The sequence below is a fragment of the Protopterus annectens genome, chromosome 5.part0 (genome assembly GCF_019279795.1).
Source record: "Protopterus annectens isolate FY-2018-M chromosome 5.part0, PAN1.0, whole genome shotgun sequence".
Classification (NCBI taxonomy): Eukaryota; Metazoa; Chordata; order Ceratodontiformes; family Protopteridae; genus Protopterus; species Protopterus annectens.
The window spans coordinates 1636416845-1636441519 of NC_056735.1; the positions used below are offsets into that span (position 1 = coordinate 1636416845).

At 47.0% G+C, this 24675-nt stretch overlaps 1 protein-coding gene across 1 annotated transcript in view; it reads left to right on the plus strand.

Moving 5' to 3' along the window:
* The window catches only part of PAXBP1 (PAX3 and PAX7 binding protein 1), a 1009737-nt gene that overhangs the window by 151027 nt on the left and 834035 nt on the right, over positions 1-24675 (plus strand). The window contains exons 2-4 of the mRNA XM_044072024.1: positions 3965-4059; positions 4749-5190; positions 5772-6482. Coding sequence (XP_043927959.1) covers positions 3965-4059; positions 4749-5190; positions 5772-6482 — 1248 coding nt within the window. The remainder of the gene's footprint in view (positions 1-3964; positions 4060-4748; positions 5191-5771; positions 6483-24675) is intronic.

Sequence of the window (24675 nt, forward strand, 5' to 3'; positions counted from 1 at the left end):
CCTTATGCATGCAGATTAACTGTCCTTACTCTGAGCAAAACACCCCCCTGGCAGACCCAGCAGTGATTGCCACCTACCCTGATGGGTCCATTTCACTCCTACCCACTGATAAAGACAGGAAATCTATGGATAATATTGGTAAGAAGGTATACACATCCTCCACATTGGCTTTCAGAGCCATTAACTATCAGCCGCACATGACTTAATAATCTCTGGTCTTGGTATCTCAAGTCTCCTCCATGCTGGCCTATGTCCTTGATATCCCCATTAAGGTTATAATCGCCTCCAAACTTTCTCTGGCTACATAGGAAGCCAGACACTCTATTAGATGCTAAAAGCAATAAACCAAATCCAAGCGGACAAAATATCAGTCACCCAACTCAAATAAACAGACCGGTTGCTCATATAAGGTGACAGAAATAAAGGCAGGCTTTCCACAACGTCAAATGCAGTTCAAATCCACAAAGTATCACACTGATAGCAAGAGAAATAAAAACGAACGTTCTTTAATAGGCACAGTTAGCGCTTTCACCTCATTGGCTTCTTCAGACTGTGTTTAAGCCCCCATAAACAGTCACTTATATACACATAACTCCCATCAAAAGATAATTACAGTCAATAAAAACGTCATATACTTGATTATATGCATATATAATTTAAAGAAACAAACATTCATTTACTCCCCCAATGTCAAGCGCTAGATGAAACAGCATAATATATACTTAAAAACACTAAAATGTATAGGAATTATGTAAATAGTAAATAAAAAATGCATACAAACATATTTCCAAACCGAACTCTATATGTATAAAAAACTAAAGCTTAATATAAAATCAATCATACATATCTATGGACCCACACTAATCCCTAAAACTGGAACAAACAAATGTTGTTGTCCCATGGTTATGTAGAATCCATAAAGTAAAAACATCCTAACGTGGTGGGGGTACATTAACGCCCTAAACAGTGAATACACATACCTATATAAGCATGATGTCGTTGAAAAACATTGATGGTTTATAGCAAACCCTAATAAAGTCAATTAAGAATATGTACCTGGTGTATGAGTCTTGTTCATTTCACTTTCACCCTTAGCCTTCGTTTCTTTAGTACTGTCTGTATATTGATCTTATCGTTCAAACCCGGTGGACGATCTGCCCTTAACCGGATAATCCATCTAAGTTCTAATTCTAGTGTGTGTCCCTCCAAATCCCCTCCTCTAGGACTGGTATGTACCTGTTGGATGACAAAAAAGTTAAATTTGTGCGATGAACCATGTTTTGCACAATGTCTCGCTAAGGCATTATGTTCCTGACCAGTCCTAATGTGATATGTGTGTTCCCTGATGCGAAACCTGAATTGTCTGTTCGTTTTACCTACGTAAAACGCATCACATGCTCCGCACTGGGCTAAATAAATCACATTAACACTTTTACAATTAGTTCCTGTCATAAAAAGGAACTCTTTATGAACATGGGGGGATATGAATCTATCACTAGTGTTGATGAAACTACACTGGTTGCAATCACCACAAGGAATGGTGTTATAAGACGGTGCTCTCTTCTCTATAACTGACCTAGGCTGTAGTATCCTTTTAATGTTCTTCATGTTCTTGTACATAAACCTCGGTTTGTCTCCCACAAGTCTCATAATCTCATCATCTGCCCTCAGAACATCCCATCTATCACCTATTATTCTTCTGATGTATCCAACATCAGAAGTAAAGTAAACAGGAATGCTAAGTATATCTCCCTTCTTGTTGACATTGCCATCCGAACCATTCCCTGGTCCACTCAGGATTGTGAGATCCTGACTCGAAAAATACGGGCACGCTCTTGTGCCCCTGAGTTCAATTGAAGCATCAATGGCTCTCTTAATCTCATCTATCCTATAGGCTCTTTCTTGAAGCCTGCGACTCAGCCCATCTAGCTCCAACTTAAAACCCTCCTCCGATGGGTTGAGTCTGGAGGCTCTCATCGATTGACTCCTAGCCACGCTCTCAAACACATGCCTGGGATGCATGCTATCCCTGTGTAGGAGCGTATTCCTATAGCATTTCTTTCTATGGATGGAAGTATTCACCAACCCATTATCCAACCTCATGATATTAACATCCAGAAATGCAACAAACTCCCTAGATGAGTTAGATGTAAAACTCAAAAAGTCTACTGATTCATTCATATACTCTTCAAATTCTAGTAACTCCCTGTCATTGCCTCTCCATATCAGGAAGAGGTCATCTACAAATCTCCTGTAGAAACTGACATGATGTCTAAACCACCCCGATCTGAAGAGTATCTCCTTCTCCCAATAAGCCATCACAATGTTGGCGTAGCTATTGGCACAACTGGTGCCCATAGCTACGCCATCATTTTGGACATATATGTCACCATCAAAAATGAAAACATTGTTCTCCAAAACAGTCTCTAGAAATAAAGCTAAAAGCTCTATTAGTCCCTTCGTCAAATTCGTGTATTTCTGTAAATATTGCATAACCCAGTCGACGCCTCTGTCATTTGGAATGACAGTAAAAAGGCTGTTCACATCAAACGTGACGAAGATGTAATCATCACCTTCATTTAGTACAGAGATATACTCATAAAACTGCAAGAGAAACTCCTTACTGTCTTTGAGAATAAAAGGATTCTCATCTACTATAGGTCTAAGATGGTGTTCTATAAATAATGAGAATGGTTCAGTCAACCACCCCTGTCCCGATACAATGGGTCTCATAGGGGGGTTGCATAGATCTTTATGGGCTTTAGGGAGGCCCCTTAAAGTGGGTATGAGGGGATGTTCAACCTTTAAATATTTATGTGTACATTTGTCTATAACTGTGCTCTTAAGCAGGTCATCTATCATATCATACACCAAGTGCACTTTCTTCAAAACATCTTCTCTGTTCAATCTGCTATAGGATTGACTGTCACTAAGTAACTGGTTCACATTCCTCTTGTAGTGTTCATAGTCCATGAGCACAATACAACCGCCTTTATCAGCGGAAGTAATAATGATGGAATCATCATCCCGTAAACCCTGTAGTACCTGTCTCTCTATTAAGTTGAGATTCCCTTTACTGTAAAATCTCTTAGTGTTGTTGTTATAAAAACTGTAAAGGTCATTTTCTATAAGTCTTGTAAACGTCTCCAACACAGGGTGTAACATCGGGACATAAGTGCTAATAGGTTTAAAAACATTACTCGTATCATTAACCCTACTACCATAATCCAGCTTAAGTTGTATGTTCCTTGTGAACAGTCTCACATCAATTATAGAATCAGAAATTTCACTCCTACGACTGGGGATAAAACTAAGACCCCTATTAAGTATATTTTCTTCATCCATATTTAAACGCCTCTTAGACAAATTAATTACTATGGATTCCTTTTCTTTTCCCATAGTTTCTTCAAAGTAGGACCCTCCATGTCCGTGTCTGAGGTCTTCCGTTTCTGTCGACCTCGACTCATGGAACGGGACCTCCCCCTGAACTGGGATGTCTGTATCGGGAAAGGGGTAACAAAATCCCTAAAAGGTCCCTCCCTGTCAGGTTTGGTTACTCTATGTGCACCAGTATCCTTACTGGTAGTAGTGGTGTCTCTTCCAGTGAGATCAGACCCACCATCAATAACATCACCTATCCTACCATTGTCATTGGCTGCCAAAACAGTACTGTGAGATGTACTAATCTGCTTCTGCTTGTTATTAATGACTACCGGGTACAAATTGCGGTTGGTAGTGTGGTTCTTATCAACATTGCCAACTGCCATTGCATCAGAGCTCACTGTACAATTAACATTAATGTCATGTGGGGGCATTGTATTAGTCCCATTGTCATTCAACATGTTCCTCCAATTTTTAGAACCAGTCCTGTTATTCACATTGAAATTATTAACAGTCCTCGGCCAGGAAAAAACCTGGCCTAAATTGAAATCATTGATGTCACGTTCTATTTTGTTCTTTTTAGAGTCCAGTAGTCGCCGTTCATACAGTGAAATATTGTCAATCAATTTCTTTATCCCCACCACCGCTTTCGGAGATGTATATCTAGAAACCAAAAGCGTAAATTTTTTATTGACTTTATCTCTTAAAACGTCTTCCTCCGGTTTATGGTACTCTATTAATAGCTTCATGTAATTGAAGCTAAGTTCCATATTCAGTTTCTGCCATTGCAAAAGTAATTCCGGAAAAAGATTACCTGTGGTTGGCATCTTCAACACTCGGAGGCCACGAGGAATGATCCGTTTCTTCAGGCAGGCTTCGAAATGCTGCCTTTGTAATTGTAATCTCTTCAGCTTAATGGAGTCCGCTTCTATAATCCTCAGCTCTTCCGACATCGCAACGAGCTCTGCAGCGTTATCCCCTTCGGGTCCACGCTCCTCATCCGGTTCGTATATGAGTAGCGGATTCTCCTCACCAGCGAGACACTCACGGAACCTTCCAATGTTGTCCTCCGACCTCAACGTCACTTCTGGCCTCAACGTCACTTCTGGTGTGTACGCCAGCTCAATCTCGTCTCCTCCTATAAACGCCATGCCCTCAGCTCGGATCAGTACCAACAACGAAAAACTAAAAGCAATAAACCAAATCCAAGCGGACAAAATATCAGTCACCCAACTCAAATAAACAGACCGGTTGCTCATATAAGGTGACAGAAATAAAGGCAGGCTTTCCACAACGTCAAATGCAGTTCAAATCCACAAAGTATCACACTGATAGCAAGAGAAATAAAAACGAATGTTCTTTAATAGGCACAGTTAGCGCTTTCACCTCATTGGCTTCTTCTGGATTATGGTAGTAGGGTTAATGATACGAGTAATGTTTTTAAACCTATTAGCACTTATGTCCCGATGTTACACCCTGTGTTGGAGACGTTTACAAGACTTATAGAAAATGACCTTTACAGTTTTTATAACAACAACACTAAGAGATTTTACAGTAAAGGGAATCTCAACTTAATAGAGAGACAGGTACTACAGGGTTTACGGGATGATGATTCCATCATTATTACTTCCGCTGATAAAGGCGGTTGTATTGTGCTCATGGACTATGAACACTACAAGAGGAATGTGAACCAGTTACTTAGTGACAGTCAATCCTATAGCAGATTGAACAGAGAAGATGTTTTGAAGAAAGTGCACTTGGTGTATGATATGATAGATGACCTGCTTAAGAGCACAGTTATAGACAAATGTACACATAAATATTTAAAGGTTGAACATCCCCTCATACCCACTTTAAGGGGCCTCCCTAAAGCCCATAAAGATCTATGCAACCCCCCTATGAGACCCATTGTATCGGGACAGGGGTGGTTGACTGAACCATTCTCATTATTTATAGAACACCATCTTAGACCTATAGTAGATGAGAATCCTTTTATTCTCAAAGACAGTAAGGAGTTTCTCTTGCAGTTTTATGAGTATATCTCTGTACTAAATGAAGGTGATGATTACATCTTCGTCACGTTTGATGTGAACAGTCTTTTACTGTCATTCCAAATGACAGAGGCGTCGACTGGGTTATGCAATATTTACAGAAATACACGAATTTGACGAAGGGACTAATAGAGCTTTTAGCTTTATTTCTAGAGACTGTTTTGGAGAACAATGTTTTCATTTTTGATGGTGACATATATGTCCAAAATGATGGCGTAGCTATGGGCACCAGTTGTGCCAATAGCTACGCCAACATTGTGATGGCTTATTGGGAGAAGGAGATACTCTTCAGATCGGGGTGGTTTAGACATCATGTCAGTTTCTACAGGAGATTTGTAGATGACCTCTTCCTGATATGGAGAGGCAATGACAGGGAGTTACTAGAATTTGAAGAGTATATGAATGAATCAGTAGACTTTTTGAGTTTTACATCTAACTCATCTAGGGAGTTTGTTGCATTTCTGGATGTTAATATCATGAGGTTGGATAATGGGTTGGTGAATACTTCCATCCATGGAAAGAAATGCTATAGGAATACGCTCCTACACAGGGATAGCATGCATCCCAGGCATGTGTTTGAGAGCGTGGCTAGGAGTCAATCGATGAGAGCCTCCAGACTCAACCCATCGGAGGAGGGTTTTAAGTTGGAGCTAGATGGGCTGAGTCGCAGGCTTCAAGAAAGAGCCTATAGGATAGATGAGATTAAGAGAGCCATTGATGCTTCAATTGAACTCAGGGGCACAAGAGCGTGCCCGTATTTTTCGAGTCAGGATCTCACAATCCTGAGTGGACCAGGGAATGGTTCGGATGGCAATGTCAACAAGAAGGGAGATATACTTAGCATTCCTGTTTACTTTACTTCTGATGTTGGATACATCAGAAGAATAATAGGTGATAGATGGGATGTTCTGAGGGCAGATGATGAGATCATGAGACTTGTAGGAGACAAACCGAGGTTTATATACAAGAACATGAAGAACATTAAAAGGATACTACAGCCTAGGTCAGTTATAGAGAAGAGAGCACCGTCTTATAACACCATTCCTTGTGGTGATTGCAACCAGTGTAGTTTCATCAACACTAGTGATAGATTCATATCCCCCCATGTTCATAAAGAGTTCCTTTTTATGACAGGAACTAATTGTAAAAGTGTTAATGTGATTTATTTAGCCCAGTGCGGAGCATGTGATGCGTTTTACGTAGGTAAAACGAACAGACAATTCAGGTTTCGCATCAGGGAACACACATATCACATTAGGACTGGTCAGGAACATAATGCCTTAGCGAGACATTGTGCAAAACATGGTTCATCGCACAAATTTAACTTTTTTGTCATCCAACAGGTACATACCAGTCCTAGAGGAGGGGATTTGGAGGGACACACACTAGAATTAGAACTTAGATGGATTATCCGGTTAAGGGCAGATCGTCCACCGGGTTTGAACGATAAGATCAATATACAGACAGTACTAAAGAAACGAAGGCTAAGGGTGAAAGTGAAATGAACAAGACTCATACACCAGGTACATATTCTTAATTGACTTTATTAGGGTTTGCTATAAACCATCAATGTTTTTCAACGACATTATGCTTATATAGGTATATGTATTTACTATTTAGGGCTTTGATGCACCCCCACCATGTTAGGATGTTCTTACTTTATGGATTCTACTCAACCATGGGACAACAACATTTGTTTGTTCCTGTTTTAAGGATTAGTGTGGGCCCATAGATATGTATGATTGATTTTATATTAAGCCTTAGTTTTTTACTTATATAGAGTTTGGCTTGGAAATATGTTTGTATGTATTTTTTATTTACTATTTACATAATTCCTATACATTTTAGTGTTTTTAAGTATATATTATGCTGTTTCATCTAGCGCTTGACATTGGGGGAGTAAATGAATGTTTGTTTCTTTAAATTATATATGCATATAATCAAGTATATGACGTTTTTATTGACTGTAATTATCTTTTGATGGGAGTTATGTGTGTATATAAGTGACTGTTTATGGGGGCTTAAACACAGTCTGAAGAAGCCAATGAGGTGAAAGCGCTAACTGTGCCTATTAAAGAACGTTCGTTTTTATTTCTCTTGCTATCAGTGTGATACTTTGTGGATTTGAACTGCATTTGACGTTGTGGAAAGCCTGCCTTTATTTCTGTCACCTTATATGAGCAACCACTCTATTAGATGCAGCTATGATGTTGCAAAAGCCTCCGCTTGCTCTGCAGCATCTGCTTCTGTTCTCAGCAGATGCTCCTGGCTGAGGCTTCAGAATCTCCCAGAAGACTTTAAGTCAAAGATCCAGGATGCCCCCTGGATCACAATTTCCTTTTCGGAAAACAAATCTGCAGATCTTTTTAAGAATCTTCAAGTAAAAAGTAAGGAATTGCAGGACATAAAACAGTTGCTGGTGTCCCCCATTCCCAAATGCTACAGAAACTATCCAGCTAAAGCCACCTTTGTGAGCAAAACCCTACCCAGACAGGTTCTTCGTCTTCCAGATCTAGAAGAGGTGCAAGAAAGACCCACCATGTCCAGACTTGCTGCCCTGCATCCTCAGCCTAGACAACCCTTTCAGGACAAAGGAGGCCCTAGCATTTGTTGACTGCCTTGCCCCCCTTCCACTCTCAGCATGCATTTCCCTCTACCTCCCCTTCTGGCAAGCCATAACCTTGGACCAGTGGGTACTATCCATAATTGAAAAAGGATATTTCCTCTCCTGGAAATTAAAAAAACACCCATGAGAGGCATACCATACCTACCCAAAAACAGTATCTCCTTCCACAGGTTCTGATAGACCTGCTGAAGCTGGGTACCATAGAACCTGTTCCCTCTTGACAAGAAGGAAAAGGTTTCTACTAAGACTGCCCTTGGAGACCCATCTCAGACCTCTCCGTCCTAAACCTTTACCTTCAGGTGCCCACCTTCAGAATGCTGTCACTTCCCACCCTACTACCTCTAATACCAGCCAAGGCTTATATGGCTACCTTGGCCTAAAAGAGGTCTACCTACACATACTCATCAGAACTTCCCTCAGAAGATTCCTGCGTTTCTCTGGACACTCCTCTCATTTCCAATTTACTGCTTTGCCCTTTGGTTTGTCCACTGCCCCCCTGAGTGTTCACAAAATGCCTGGTCCCGGCCATTGCCTTATGCAGAACTCAGGGAATCCAGATTTACCCCTATCTGGACGATATCCTAGTACCGGTAGAGTCAAAAGATACCCTCTCAAAGCATCTGCACTTTACATGTCCCTTCTGCAGAATCTAGGGTTCACCCTCAACCTTCCAATGTCCTCCTTGCACCCAGACCAGGACAATGTTTTCTTGGGTTGCAGAATCCTAACGGACAGAATGAAGGCCTTTCTCTCTCAGGACAAGGTCCTATTCCTGACCTCCCACTTCAAGCTGCTACTCTCTGACAGTAACTGGAAGGCAATTCCTTCGACTCCTGGGCTTAATGGCAGAAACCATCCCTATGCTATCACTGGCCAGAATGCATATACGCAAACTACAGCTGTACCTCAAAAAGATTTGGTCCCAGCACCTGAATCCCTCAGAACAAGTAATCTTCCTTTTCAAAAGAAAGAAAGCTGGTCGATCCAAGAAGTCCAGCTAAACCCAGGGTTTCCACTTCAGCACACCCCCCCCCCCTCCCAACCCAAGTAATGCATACAGATGCCTCAGATTCAGGTTGGGGAGCAACAGTGGCAGCTTACAGGGTTCAGGCAAATTGGCAACCTTCCCTCAAGGCCAAACACATCAAAGTTAGAGAAATGACTGCAGTCTTCTTGGCTCTAAAAACATTTTCCCTTCTGCTTCGACCAGGGGTCTTTCAAATAGTAATAGACAATACCACAGTAATGTGGTACTTCAAAAAACGGAGAGGGACAAAGGCATATCAGCTGTGCAGACTAACCCTGCTGATATGGGATCTAGCCTCTCACCACAACTTATCCCTGCAGGCAACCTACATCCCCTCGCAGGACAACAAGCAACCAGATCTCCTAAGCAGAACATCCTCTCCGCAACACGAGCGGATGCTGGACAGGATCATCTTCCTGGATATAGTCCACTGGTGGGGCACTCCTCAAATAGACCTGTTTGCTTCCCCCCAGAACAGGCAGCTTGAAAACCTTTTGCTCAAAAGACCTACTTCCCTCTTGCTTGGAGAGTCGACACTTTCAACATCTCCTGGGAGGGGAAGTTTCTTTATGCCCCCCCCCCTTCCACTGATTCAGAAATTCCTCCTGAAAATCAGGAAGACAAACAGAAAATCTTGTTAGTGACCCCCTACTGGCCAAGGCAGCACTGGTTCCTCCTACTTCACAATCTAGCCAAGGGCAATCACTACAAGTTACCCTACAAGGTGGACCTCATGACAAGAAAAAGAAAGTCTCCTTCACCCACACTTACAGATGCTCTGTTTGACACTGTGGGCGATAAACTTTTGATCCCATTCAGACACTACTACTCAGAGGACGTGCTTTCAGTCCTGAGGGAGGCCAGGAAACCTACAACAAGAAAATCATACCTAGCTAAATGGGAAAGATGTACTAAATTGAATCTAGACAAGGGAAGGGACCCTTGCATTGCTGATCTCCCACTAGTTCTTACTTGTGTGTCAACTGATAAAAAATGGACTTTCCTATTCTTCAGTGAAAGTACACCTTTATGCAATATCAGTCTGCTTGCCTTTTGATCCCCCTTGCTATCCAGGCTCGATGTAAAATTCTTTCTTAAAGGGGTGTTACACATTAGACCGCCAAAAAACCGATCCCTCCACCCTGGGACCTTAACTTCATCCTAAAAAAACCTTACCCAACACCCATTTGAACCTGCTGGGACAGCTTCCCTTCAGATATGTACATGGAAAACCAGTCCTTCTAGTGGTTATCACTTAAGCCAGAAGGGGTTTTGAGCTGCAAGCCTTAATGAATTACCCCTCCCCCCACACCCTGTTCCACAAGGATAGGGTCACCCTGAGAACCAACTCCTCCTTTATGCCCAAGGTGGTCAATGTCTTGTCTCTAAACCAATTCATCCACCTTCCCACCCTCTCCCACAAATGAAGGGGAGAGGATACTCCACTCCCTGGATGTACACAGGCAACTAAGAATGTTCTTTGTCACTGTTGCAGTCATTACATTTGGTTATCTGCTTGCAGGTCGCCCTCAGCCGGCCTGATTGTCAAAGTCTTGGGTCCTGCGTTGGTTGCTGTCTCTTCTTCCATGATGTCAGGTAGTCAGAGGTATAAAGCATGCAACCGACGCAATTACATCAGTCTTTCTTTCCGTGCGGTGCCCGAAGCAGAAGCAGTTCGCAAGTGCAGGTCGGCCAACTCCTGAAATTTTTGTTTTCGAGTTTTAGAACCAAAGTCTTCCAAAAGCTAAGGACCCCGTTTGGGATCCTTTTTCTTGCTCTTAACCGATGTCAGTAAAAGTTAACAATTGTATTTCTTGTGAAAAGCAAATACCTCATAAAGATTTTCATTCGTACTGCATTCCTTGCTTAGGCCCAGACCACGACGTCTGTCGCTGTCGGTTTTGTGCCTTATTCAGTCCTCGTACTACTCGTCGTCAGTTCATTTTCGCATCTAGCTATTTTGGTATTCAGTTCAGTTATCCAGAAATGGCTTCGGTAAGCAGTCAGACTAATGACTTTCTGAAAAAACATAAAGATAAAGACAGACCTCATAAGTCCAAAGCTGCAGACGAAGCTTCCGTTAAGCTAGTCACCAGTTCGCCTGTACTCAGTGAGGCGCTTTCATAGCCCATGATACCCGCTACTTCAGATTCGCAGGCCTCTAAGACCCAATCGGAGTCCGGTATGCCGCGAGATGCTGCTTCGACTATGGAACCTGCGGATGTCTCTACCTTGGATGGGTCTGGAGCCGCTGTGCAGGCACAGGCTTCTGAGGGTGTATTCAGGCCTACTGACTTGCAAATCAAACCGACGCCATCTTCTTCAAGGCCTAAGACTCGATCCACGCCTAGAAAACCAATGTCCAAATCACATGGTTAGGCCCATATGCCTAAAAAACAAATAAGAATGGCTGAAGACCTTATTACTCTAATTAGGGGAAGCCACCCTTCTCCCTCTAAGAGACCTAGAATTGATTTTCTTTCTCATCAGGATTCTGAAATTTCTGTTTCTTCTGTGACCAGAATTTGACCTTATCTACTTATGAGGATTCTGATGCAGAGGACTCCATTCCCTCTGCTTCCCCTCCAGAAGATTTCTCTTTTGTTGAAACTTTGCACACTCTTGGGGAGCATTTCCGCTGGGAAAGCCAGGATTACTCTTGACTCCAAAAAGAGGCTTGGGGAATTCTTATTCCTGTGTCAACACAGGCCTTTAGCTATCCCCCCCCCTGTACTGGACATTGTAGAAGATGCCTTCTTGGAATCTAGCCTGGTCCCAGACACCTTAACTCTGGCTCACAGGAAACCTGACAGGTATTACAGAGTACCTGATTCTCACAAGTTCCTCTCTAAGAATCCTACTGTGGACCCAGAGACTATTTCACAGGGACACAAAGGCATTAAGGCTATTACTGCCAAAAATCCTACCCCCTCTGATAGAGATTCCAGGGCCCTGGACAGATTGGGTAAGAAGGTGTACACTTCTGCTACTTTGGCCATTAGGGCCCTTAACCTGCCAATTTCACCAACAGCATATTATTGGATTACTTAAATAGAAATTGATGTTGATTCCTGACTATGTTGAAAATAAAGAATTACAAGATTTAATGCATTCTGCTGAACAAGTTGGTAAACATACTTTGCAATGTTGAAACACTTAATTTATTGACATAAAATAGGTTTATGTCAATAAATTAAGTGTTTCCAGCACAGTATCCTGTATTCCTGGCGTTCATTCACCTTTGGTGTGTTTGCAATTTTGTTGTTTCGCTGGGATTATCATCTTTAATACTTTGCAATGTGGTTTTGACTCCTTAGAGCTGCTGTTACTGGGTCTGTTCTTAGAAGGCATGCTTGGCTTAAGGAGCAAACTCTGCTAGATCATGTTAAAGCCAAATTACTGGATGCTCTCTTAAATCAAGACTGCCTGTTTGGCAACAAAGCAGAAGAAGTTCTTAAAAAGATGCAGAAAAAATCCAAGTCTATGCAAACTGTTAAAGATTTTCTGCAAGTACAGCCTCCCAGATTTAGTAGGCATTGGCCTTCTAAGAATTGGTCCTTTCCTGTCTCTTGCTGGCCTCAGTCCAAATCCAGGAGCAGCAAACCACCTAGACCATAGTCTCAATGTACTCACAGGCCTAGTGGGGGGCTCTCAATTCCAAAGCTGGAAGTAGTAAGACACCCCCCTATGGTAAACCGTCTGAATGACTTAACCTTAAACCTTCCAAGCCCTGCACAAACTGACCTCCCCTTTAGGGGGAAAGATCGCCTTGCATGTAAAAAACTGGGAACTCATTACCCAAGACAAATTGGCTTTAAATATAGTTTCCCAAGGATACAGATTCCACTTCCACACCTTACCAACCCAAAAAGGTTGGCCAGACCTACCCCCGAATCAGTGGGCAGAGGCTCAACAGCAAGATCTGAAGTAGGCAGACTTCATTCGTCTGCAACCTGTGGGTATCGGATCCGACCTTGGATCCGAGCCGGCAATTCAAAAGCTTAGGCTCCGAGCTCCTAGCTCCTCCCTCTTACCCATAACCCCTTGCCAAGCCCTGACTGACCTCAGATTTCGTTTGCCGCTTTTCAAGTAGCTACGGAATTCCAGAGCTCCTGGTGTTAGTGAAGATAAGAACTAATTTTTTGACTAAAAAAGTTTTAAAAATCTTTATTTTCTTTCTTGATATAGTTAGTGTTGAGTGTGTTTAGGCTTTCCTCTCTCTTTTAGTTAATTTTCTCGGGTTTTGCGTAGTTTGTTTGTGTGTGTTCTGTGTTAGGCCTTAGGGTTGCGATGTCTGAAGCCCATAAGGCTGTGTTCTCGAAATGTACCGAGTGTGGCCATAAGCTGTCCCCAGCGGGTGGGCACACTGCAAGTTAATGCTTGGGGTTGAACACCTGTCATCTGGTTGTACCATTTGTGCAGGGTTCAACCCCGGCTTTGAGGAGCGGAGGTGAAGTTGGTGCTGGCGGGTCTTTTACCTCCAGATACCGCTCACCTCTGCCCTTCCACTCAGCAACCTGTTGCTGTGAGTTCTCCCCCTGGCTGGGACTCAACCTCCCTCTAAGTTGCCGGAGGGGAAGGAATCCTCTAAGGAAAGACAGAAGGAGAGGCACAGGGAGAGGCACCACTTTAAGAGCCAAACTTCCAGTCGGCTCCTCCATCTAAGCGGGCCTCCCCTGTGCCTTCTAGCTTTCCTCCTCCTCGGCTCCACTCCCCTCGGTTCTCTCCTGGACCCGAGGAGGAGGAGGCTAGCCCTTCCAGGAGGTCTCCGAGGCGGCTCTCTAGGTCCACTTCGGTGGCCTCCACTAGGTCAACATTTTCTATGAGTGAAGCTGATATGGACCGGATGATGAGGAAATTCATCCAGGCCCAAATGCAAATGGGAGTGCTCCTAGCCCCCCCCCCATCCGGGAGGGGCTTCGACCCCTTTTTTCGCCCCCTTGGCTCCTTCTCAGACCCATACCACGGGTTCGGAGCTGTCGGCGCCGGGCAGATTTGGATCCGGGGGTGGGTCGGATCCGATGGGTCGGCGCACTCGGATCCGCCCCATCCCTTGAGTGCTTGGGCCCGGACCCGACCTCTCGAGCCGAGGGCCGAGCCTCGGATCCGAGGGAGCTGGTGTCTTCGCCCGCCCAGGTCGGAGCACACCGCCTCTCGGATCCGACGGTTTCGCTCCGACTCCGATCCGCAAGGCCGGATCCGAGTGGGGTCGGCTCGGGCTTAGAGAAGCTGGCTCCCCTCGGCTTTCACGTTGTGGAAAGGGCACTGTCGAGGACATCCGGACCCCGGTCCCTGCCACGGCTCCATCCCCGCACTCCATTGCAGTTGGGCCAGGCCCCCACCAGCCGGTCCCAGGGACAGCCCGCCTTGATGTCCCAAGTGGTTCCCTTGGAACATCCAACTGCTGAAGAGTACTCCTCGGACAGCCCCGATGAAGTACCTCGGAAGCGTAAGTGCAAGAGGAGGCACATTGACTCCCTGAGTCCGACACTGAAGACACAGACTTGGATGAAGGGAAGGCTCCCTAGGTCACCCCTGAGGACGCCTCATTTGGAGACATCATGGAGATGTTAAGGATCAGGGGGTGGTCTGCCCCAAGGCTTCTTCGGACGAGTCTGTGTTCTTGGAGGCATTCGAGGCGGCCCTTCTACCTCTTGGGTGTCCTCTCCTGCTGACCCCTGGTGGATCTTATTTCCATCAGGGCGTGGAAGGATCCGGACACCATTGAGCCTATCCCTAAGCCGGACCGCATTCTGTCCCTCCGTCGGACCGCACCCACTGGAGTAAAGGTCCCCCAGTAGATGCCATGATGATGGCTGCAGCCACGAAGAGGGAATTGGCCCAGGAGAGTCCCTCCATGCATCCTCCGGGCAAGGAGTCCTGCTCGATGGATCGCATTGGGAAGCGAGTTTTAGTTCAGCAACGTTCTCCTTGAGGGCGCTCAACTACATGGCACATGTCATTAGCATCCTCAGCGATCTGATTAAAGAATACGCTGCATCTCCCCAGAGTCCATCTCGAGTGAGGATAAACAGGTTTACTCCACCAATGGCCACTCTCAGATCAGTTTCCAATACATCTATGCGGCTACTTTCTCATGCTGCTGAGGGAGCCGCTAGAGCCAGCGGAGCAGGCCTAGTCATGAGGCGACAGGCCTGGCTCCGCCATTGTGATTTTGCAGAGCCCTTCAAGGCGACCTTCGAATGCCCCTTCGATGGTTCTGCCTTGTTTGGCAAGACTGTTCAGACATTAGTCCAGAGCGAAAAGGACGGGAAGACGCTGTCTGCCGCGAGTCCGCTTCTCAGCTCCCCAGAGGTCCTTCTCTAAGAACCAAAAGGGACAGAAGAAGATGTGGTTCCGAAGTCGCAGCAGTCCCAACCTGCTCCGGACAACCAGTCCTTCCGTGGCAGAGGAGGACGGGAGGTCGTGCTAGAGGCAGGGGGCTCCTGGCAACTTTGGGTCCAGAGAACCTTTCTCTGATAGACCCACGCAGCAGCCCTGAAGGGTTGCCCGCTGTCCGCCTCTGGAGGCAGTCGGGGACGGTTTCGAGGCACCTGACTTCTTGGGAGTCCATAACAACAGACAGTTGGTGCTTGAGTCATATCCAGAGGATATTCAATTCCCCTATTCAAGGTTCCCAAATCTCGCAGCCTCCCAGATGTTCCACCCGACCAAAGGCGGCAGCTGTCAAATCGAACAGCTGCTACAAAAAGAGCCATCCAGCTGGCCCCCGAGATCAAACCGGATTAGGGTTTTACTCCAGGTTCTTTTGGTGCCAAAGAAGACGGGGACTTAAGACCAATCTTAGACCTTTCCCACCTGAACCTCTCAGTAACCAAGCCAAAGTTCCGGATGGTCACCCTGCAATCTATACTTCCCTCTTGAGGGAGAACGACTGGATGTGCTCCATAGACCTCAAGGACGCGTACTACCACATTCGGATGGACAGACGATCCAGGAGGTTTCTTCGCTTCCGGCTGGGAGCCAGTCATTATCAGTTCAGGGTCCTCCCCTTTGGTCTCACCTCAGCCCCCAGGGTGTTTACCAAGGTGGTAGCGGCCCACCTGAGGCTCCAGGGATTACAGGTCTTTCCGTACCTGGACGACTGGCTCCTGACGGCATCATCAAGGCATCTTCTGTGCTCAGCCAGGGATTACTTTCTTCAACTAGCGCCAAGGCTGGGCATCACGATAAACTGGGAGAAATCTTTTCTGAACCCCACACAAGTTATAGATTTCATAGGAGGAAGACTAAACACCAGATCAATGCGAGCCTTCCTCACCCCAGACCGTATTGCCAGCCTGAAGTGTCATGTGACAGCGATCCTGCAACCATCTCCAACTGCAGCTTCGGTCCTGAGGGCCCTAGGTTCTATGGCGGCAGCTATTCCGCTTCTCATTCATGCCCGCCACGCATGCGGGTTCTTCAGTGGACCCTTCAAGTTCAGTGGTCCCCTCTTTGTTCTTCTCTAAACGCTCCGATTGCGGTTAGCAGAGCATGCAGGGACTCCCTTCTTTGGTGGCTTCTTTCTCCGGAGCCCCTGGCAGGGAGACCTTTTGGCTGCATTTCCCGAGCCACAGTGACCACGGACGCTTCTTGCCTCGGGTGGGGGCATTCTGCGGGAAAGATTGTCCAAGGCACGTGGAATCCCACAGAGACGTCATTGCATATAAATGTCCTGGAAATGAGGGCGGTGCTCCTAGCGTTGCAAGCACTTCACCACGTTCTTCCTTCAGGGACTATTGCGATTCAGACAGACAACACGTCAGTAGTCTGGTATATCAACAAACAGGGAGGAACCAGGTCTTACCCCCTTTGTCGAGAGGCCATGAGAGTCTGGGAATGGGCAATTTCCACCAAACGCTTTCTGGTAGCAACGCACATTCCGGGAAAGTCCAACATCCTTGCGGACAAGCTCAGTCGCACCATCCTTTCTCCACACGAGTGGTCTCTCAATCCTCAAGTAGCGAAGAAGATTTTTGCCGCTTGGGGCAACCCTGTTGCGATCTTTTGCCTCTCCTCAAACGCCAAATGCGACAATTTCTTCGCTCTGCTTCCCACCAGGGAGTTCCCGAGATGCTCTGGTGCATGCTTGGCCTCCCGGTCTCCTTTATGCCTACCCTCCACTTCCTCTGATGCAGAGGCTTCTGCAGAAAGCCAACAGTTTGGGGAGCAGAATGATTCTCATTGCCCCATTCTGGCCTCGACAACCTTGGTTCCCCTTCGTATGGTCTCACAAAATCAATCCACCATGGATTCTGGATCCAATGGATCTCATCTCTCACCCTCTGGGAATGTCAGTTCCCAATCTGGACCCTGAAGTTGACAGCTTGGCTGCTCCAGTTCCATCCTTAATTAGGACTCCCGGTATCTCATCACCGGTCAAGGCCATTTTAGTGGCAGCTCATAAACCTTCCACCAGGCAGGTTTATCGGAGTAAATGGAAGAGATTCTCTATATGGGCAGTACAGAGAACTTTGGATCCTTTTCCGGCACCTATGTCAGCGGTGCTGGATTTTCTAACAGACCTTTTTCATCAAGGGGCTAGTTCTTCCACGATTAAGGTACAATTGGCAGCTATCTCGCATTATCACATTGGTCATGACACAGCTCCCCTTATGACGGCGAAATTATGCAAAACATTTCTCAAAGGAGTTTTTTTGTTGAGGCCTCCAGTCAAGGAGGTTGTACCACCCTGGGACTTGTCTTTAGTCCTGCAAGCCCTTACTGCTCCTCCCTTCGAGCCTGCAGCTTCTACTGATTTAAAGTACCTTTCCTGGAAGACTGCCTTCCTGGTAGCTATCACTTCAGCCAGAAGAGTGTCTGAGCTTCAGGCTCTGTGCGTCAAACCGCCTTACCTTTCTTTCTTCCCTGATAGGGTGTGCCTCAGGACCAATCCTTCTTTTCTTCCGAAGGTCTCTTCTGAATCCAATATTAACCAGTCAATCAATTTACCTGTGTTTTTCCCAAGTACTCAAACAAAGGAGAATACAAATTGCATTCCTTGGATGTTCATAGATAATTACGTTTTATATTAACAGAACAGCTGGCCACAGGAAATCAGATCAGCTGTTCGCTCCTTTGCTAAATTTGCTCTGGGTAAAGCCGTATCTAAAGTCACACTATCTAAGTGGATTGCTAATTGTATTTTGCAGGCATATGACACTTCAGGCAGACCTGCTCCTCAGAGGGTTACGGCTCATTCTACTAGGGCAGTTTCCACGCCAGCCGCCTTTTAAGTCCCGTGTATCATTGGATGATATCATGCTGCAGCTACTTGGGCCTCGCCTCATACTTTTATTTCTCATTACAAGGTGGATGTTGTTTCTAGAGGAAGAGCATCCTTTGGCTCAGCGGTGCTCGGAACATCCTTCCATGACGGCCGCCCAAGATTCAGGTAGCTAGGGACTCTGTCCCACAGGTTGCAGACGAATGAAGTCTGCCTACTTCAGATTTAGAAGTTATGTACTCACCATAACGTTCCATCTGAGTAGGTGACTTCATTCTGATGCAACCATCCCCCCCTCCATCCCCCTGACCTTTATAGAGCGAGTATTTATGCTGTTTTAGTGTACTGTTGTCAGTATTTTGAGGCAAACTCAATCTGAGGTCAGTCAGGGCTTGGCAAGGGGTTATGGGTAAGAGGGAGGAGCTAGGAGCTCGGAGCCTAAGCTTTTGAATTGCCGGCTCGGATCCGAGGTCGGATCCGATACCCACAGGTTGCATCCGAATGAAGTCACCTACTCAGATGGAACGTTATGGTGAGTACATAACTTCTAATTCTCTCTCTTCTAAGTATCAGTGCTATTCAGCCTTTCCCAGGAAAAGAATGAGGACAAGGTTTTTACTTCAGACTTTTCCTGGTATCCAAAAAAGACAACTCCTGGTGTCCTATCCTGGACCTATCTATCCTAAACACCTTTTTGATAATTCAAAAATTCAAAATGCTAACTCTTCATCAACTGCTTCCCATGCTAGGCAAAAATGCCTGGTTGGCCACATTGGATTTAAAGAAAGCTTACCTGCACATCCCAATAAGGGATTCTTCTAGAAAATACCTACGCTTCAGAGCAGGCTACATGCACAGTCAGTTCTCTGCACTGCCCTTTGGCTTATCTACTGCGCCCAGGGTATTCACAAAATGCCCAGCTCCAGTCATTGAATTTTGCAGGCAAAGAAATATTCAAATATACCCATACCTGGACGATTGTCTAATTCAGACAGAAAGCCAGGGCATATTATTAAATTATTTGGCATTTGTAAAGAAACTGCTAACCTCATTGGGGTGCACCATAAATGAAAAGAAATCTTATTTAGTACCCTGCCAACAAATTGTATTCCTGGGAGCAAGCTTGAACATAACTTCCCCAGATGGCCTACCTCACGCCAGAGAAACAAGTATATCTGACAGCCTACTTCAAATTACTGGCCACAAGGGCTCAGTTAACTGCAAGGAAAATACTGCAATCTCTGGGGTTCATGGCCTCTTGCATCCTACTAATTCCATGTGCAAAATGCCCATGTGGAATGTTCTATGTGGGGGGGAGAGTAAAAGGGCTTTTAAAACCAGGTTACAGGAACATGTGAGTGATATTAGGAATGAAAAGTTAGAAAGTCCACCTGCAATGCACTTTAAAAAGTATAATAATAGTAACCCACAGGGTATGCTAGGTACTGTTGTAGAACATCTCTATTGGTATTAATATAAATTAAAAACTTCTGTATAAGGAAACGGTTTTTATATTGAAATATGGCACTTTAGCCCCTAGTGGCATTAACATGGAATGCAATTAGATTTTTATTTAATTAATTATTTAATTATTTAGGTGTTTTAATTGTTAGAATAAGTTGATTAATTTTATTGTATAAATGGGTGGTGCTTTTTTTTTTTTTTGTATTGTCCTTGGAAGGTGTTTGCCGAGGCACTAGAGAGTTCGGATTAAATTCTGTGGTGGATCCTGGTTTACTGGTCGTTTGTTTTTATTTGGTTCACATTTTTTTGTTTTATTTCTTGTTCATAATTCCATATGCAGGACTGCATATGAGGAAACTGCAGTGGTATCTAAAAAGCCTATGGTGTCAACATTCTCAGGACCTGGAATCCGTGATTCTTATCATCCCTTGTATAAAGACAGAATTCCTTTGGTGGGCAGAGGCCTGCTACCTCAACAAGGGACTGCCATTCACTCTACCCCCTGCCACCCAAACCCTAACAACAGACACATCAGACTGTGCATGGGGGGCTCACTTGGCAGGGCATTGCATTCAGGTTGAATGGAACCAGAGTCAAATGTACCTGCATATCAGTCAAAAAGAAATGATCTGAAGTAGGCAGACTTCATTTGTCTGCAACCTGTGGGTATAGGATCCGACTTCGGATCCGAGCCGGCATTTCAAAAGCTTAGGATCCGAGCTCCTAGCTCCTCCCTCTACCCATAATCCCCTGCCAAGCCCTAACTGACCCCAGATTTCGTTTGCCGCGTTTCAAGTAGCAACGGATTCCTCGAGCTCCTGGCAGCAATTACTGTTCAGATAAGTTTTGACCAAAAAAAAAAAAAAAACTTTAAAGTTTTACACTCTTTTAGTTGTGTGTGTGTTTTAGGCTTTCCTCTCTTTACCTTAAAACTTTTCTCGGGTTTTGCGTAGTTTCGTGTGAGTTTTCAGTTTCTTTTGTGTGTTAGGCCTATAGGGTGTACCATGGCAGAAGCCCCTAAGGCAGTTTTCTCAAAATGTACCGAGTGTGGCCACAAGCTGTCCCCAGCTGATGGCCACACTTGGTGCGTTAAATGCTTGGGGGTTGAACACCTGTCATCTGGTTGTACCATATGCGCAGGGTTCAACTCCCGAGCTTTAAGGGAGCGGAGGTCGAAGTTAGTACTGGCGGGACTTCTCCCTCCAGATGAGGCTTCGGCCTCTGCCCCTGTTAGCCAGCAACCTACCACGGGTGCTTCGGTCTCCCTTTCCCCGGCAGGGACGCAACCTCCCATCAAGAAGCCGGAGGATAGGGAGACCATTAGAGAGAAGGAGAGACAGGAGAGACATAAGGAGAGGCACCACAAACGGCGGGCCGAGACCTCAAGCTCGGCCCCTCCGTCTAAGCGGGCCTCTCCTGTGTCTTCTAGATCTCCTTCTCGGCTCCATTCCCCTCGGTTCTCTTCCGGACCCGAGGAGGAGGAGACTAGCCCTTCGGTGAGGTCCCCGAGGCGGCTCTCTAGGTCCGCTTCGGTGGCCTCATCTAGATCCACTTTCTCAATGTCAGAAGCAGACATGGACCGGATGATGAGGTGTTTCATCCAGGCCCAGATGCAAATGGGAGTGCTCTTAGCCCCCCCCCCCCAACCGGGAGGGGCTTCGACCCCATTTTTCGCCCCCTTGGCTCCTTCTCCGACCAGTCTCCCGGGTTCGGAGCTGTCGGAGCCGGGCAGAGTTGGATCCGGGGATGGTTCGGATCCGATTGGTCGGCGCACCTCTGATCCGATCCATCCCTTGAGTGCTTTGGGTACTTCGGACCCGACCTCTCGGAGCCGAGGGCCTAGCCTCGGATCCGAGGGAGCTGGTGTGTCTTCGATTCCGTCTAGGTCGGAGCACATCGGTCTCTCGGATCCGACGGTCTCGGCTCCGATCCGTGCGATGGATCCGAGTGGGGGTCGGCTCTCGGGGCTTAGAGAGGCCGGCTCTCCCTCGGCTTTCGACATAGTGGAAAGGGCACTGTTGAGGACTACTGGACCCCCGGTCCCTGCCGCGGCTCCACCCCGCACTCCCTTGCAGCTGGGCCAGACTCCCATCAGCCGGTCCCAGGGACAGCCCGCCTCGATGTCCCAAGTAGTTCCTTTGGAACATCTGGCTGCTGAAGAGGACTGCTCGGACACTCCCCCCGAGGAAGTGGCTCGGAAGCGTAAGTGTAAAAGGAGACACGTGGACTCCCCTGAGTCCATTACCGAAGACACAGACTTGGATGAAGGGAGGGCTCCCAAGGTCACCCCGGAGGACGCCTCCTTTGGAGACATTATGGAGATGCTTAGAATCAGGGGTGGTCTGCCCCAAGGCCTCCTCAGACGAGTCTGTGTTCTTGGAGGCATTCGAGGCGGGCCCATCTACCTCTTGGGTGTCCCCTCCTGCCGATCCTCTGGTGGACCTTATTTCCACCAGAGCATGGAAGGAACCGGGCACCGTTGAGCCTGTCCCCAGGCGTCCGGATCGAATCCTGAGCCCACCGGCGGACCGCACTCATTGGAGCAAGGGCCCCCCGGTAGATGCTATGATGATGGCCGCAGCCACAAAGAGGGAATTATCCCAGGAAAGTCCCTCTATGCATCCTCCGAGCAAAGAGTCCCGCTCGATGGATCGCATTGGGAAGCGAGCTTTTAGTTCAGCAACCTTCTCTTTGAGAGCGCTGAACTACATGGCACATGTCATCAGGATGCAACGGGACCTGATTAAAGAGTACGCGGCATCTCCCCCAGAGTCCATGTCGGCGGACGACAAGCACGTGTACTCCACCTGTATGGCCACTCTCAGATCAGTTTCTAATACTTCTATGCGGCTACTTTCTCACGCAACTGAGGGAGCCGCTAGAGCTAGTGGAGCGGGCCTCGTCATGAGGCGTCAGGCCTGGCTCCGCCACTGTGACTTTGCAGAGCCCTTCAAAGCGACCTTCGCGAATGCCCCCTTTGATGATTCTGCCCTGTTTGGAAAAACTGTTCGCGAAACGTTAGTCCAGAGCGAGGAGGACGGGAAGACGCTGTCTGCCGTCGGAGTCCGCTTCTCAGCTCCCCAGAGGTCTTTGTCGAAGAACCAAAAGGGACAGAAGAAGATGTGGTTCCGGAAGTCGCAGCAGTCCCAACCTGCTCCGGACAACCAGTCCTTCCATGGCAGAGGAGGACAGGGAGGTCGCCATCCTAGCATCCTAGAGGCAGAGGGGCTCCTAGGAACTTTGGGTCCAGAGAAGCCTTCTCTGACAGACCCACGCAACAGCCCTGAAGGGTTGCCCGGCTGTCCATCTCTGGAGGCAGTCGGGGGGGGGGCGTTTTTCGAGGCACCTGACATCTTGGGAGTCAATCACGTCAGACCGTTGGGTGCTTCGTGTGATATCCAGAGGTTATGCCATTCCCCTGAGCAAAATCCCCAGATCCCGAAGCCTCCCCGATGTACCACCCGACCAAAGGGAGGCAGCAGCTGTCGAAATCGAGCAGCTGTTAGAAAAAGAGCCATCCAGCGCGTCCCCCGAGATCAGACCGGATCAGGGTTTTACTCCAGGTTCTTCTTGGTGCCAAAGAATACGGGGGACTTAAGACCGATCTTAGACCTTTCCCTGCTTAACCTGTCTGTAACCAAGCAAAAGTTCCGGATGGTCACTCTACAATCTATACTCCCCCTTTTGCGGGAGAACGATTGGATGTGCTGTATCGACCTCAAGGACGCGTACTACCACATTTGGATGGACAGACGGTCCAGGAGGTTCCTTCGCTTCCGGCTGGGAGCCAGCCACTACCAGTTCAGGGTCCTTCCCTTTGGTCTCACCTCTGCCCCCAGGGTGTTCACCAAGGTATTAGCAGTGGTAGCGGCCCACCTGAGACTCCAGGGATTACAGGTCTTTCCGTACCTGGACGACTGGCTCCTCACGGCATCATCAAGGCATCTACTGTGCTCAGCCAGGGACTATTTCCTCCTTATAGCCCCGAGGCTGGGCATCACCATAAACTTGGAAAAATCTTTACTGCATCCCACACAACTTATAGATTTCATAGGAGGAAGGTTGAACACAAGATCAATGCGGGCCTTCCTCACTCCAGATCGACTGTCCAGCCTGAGGTGTCCTATCACAGCAGTCCTGCAACCGTTTCCGATGGCGGCTTCGGTCCTGAGGGCCCTGGGTTCAATGGCAGCAGCTATTCCACTTCTTCTCCATGCTCGCTTACACATGCGGGTTCTTCAGTGGACCCTGCAGGTCCAGTGGTCTCCGCTGTACTCTTCTCTCAACAGCCCGATAGCTATCAGCAAGGCATGCAGGGACTCCCTGTTTTGGTGGCTCCAGTCACCAGAGCTCCTAGCAGGGAGACCCTTTTGTGCAACATTCCCCCTAGCCACGGTGACCACGGACGCTTCTCGCCTCGGGTGGCGGGTGGGGCATTCTGCGGGCAGGATTGTCCAAGGCACGCGGAACAGTTCAGAGACCTCGTTGCATATCAATGTCCTGGAGATGAGGGCGGTGCTCTTAGCGTTGCAAGCACTTCACAGCCTTCTCCCTGCAGGGACTATTGCGATCCAGACGGACAACATGTCGGTAGTCTGGTACATCAACAAGCAGGGGGGAACCAGGTCCTATCCCCTTTGTCGAGAGGCCATGAGAGTCTGGGAATGGGCAATCTCCACCAAACGCTTTCTTGTAGCAACGCACATTCCGGGAAGGTCCAACATCCTTGCGGACAAGCTCAGTCGCACCATTCTTTCTCCTCACGAATGGTCTCTCAATCCTCTGGTAGCGAAGAAGATTTTTGCCGTCTGGGGGCAACCCTGTTGCGATCTTTTTGCTTCTCACTCAAATGCCAAATGCGACAGTTTCTTCGCTCTGCTTCCCCCACCTGGGGAAT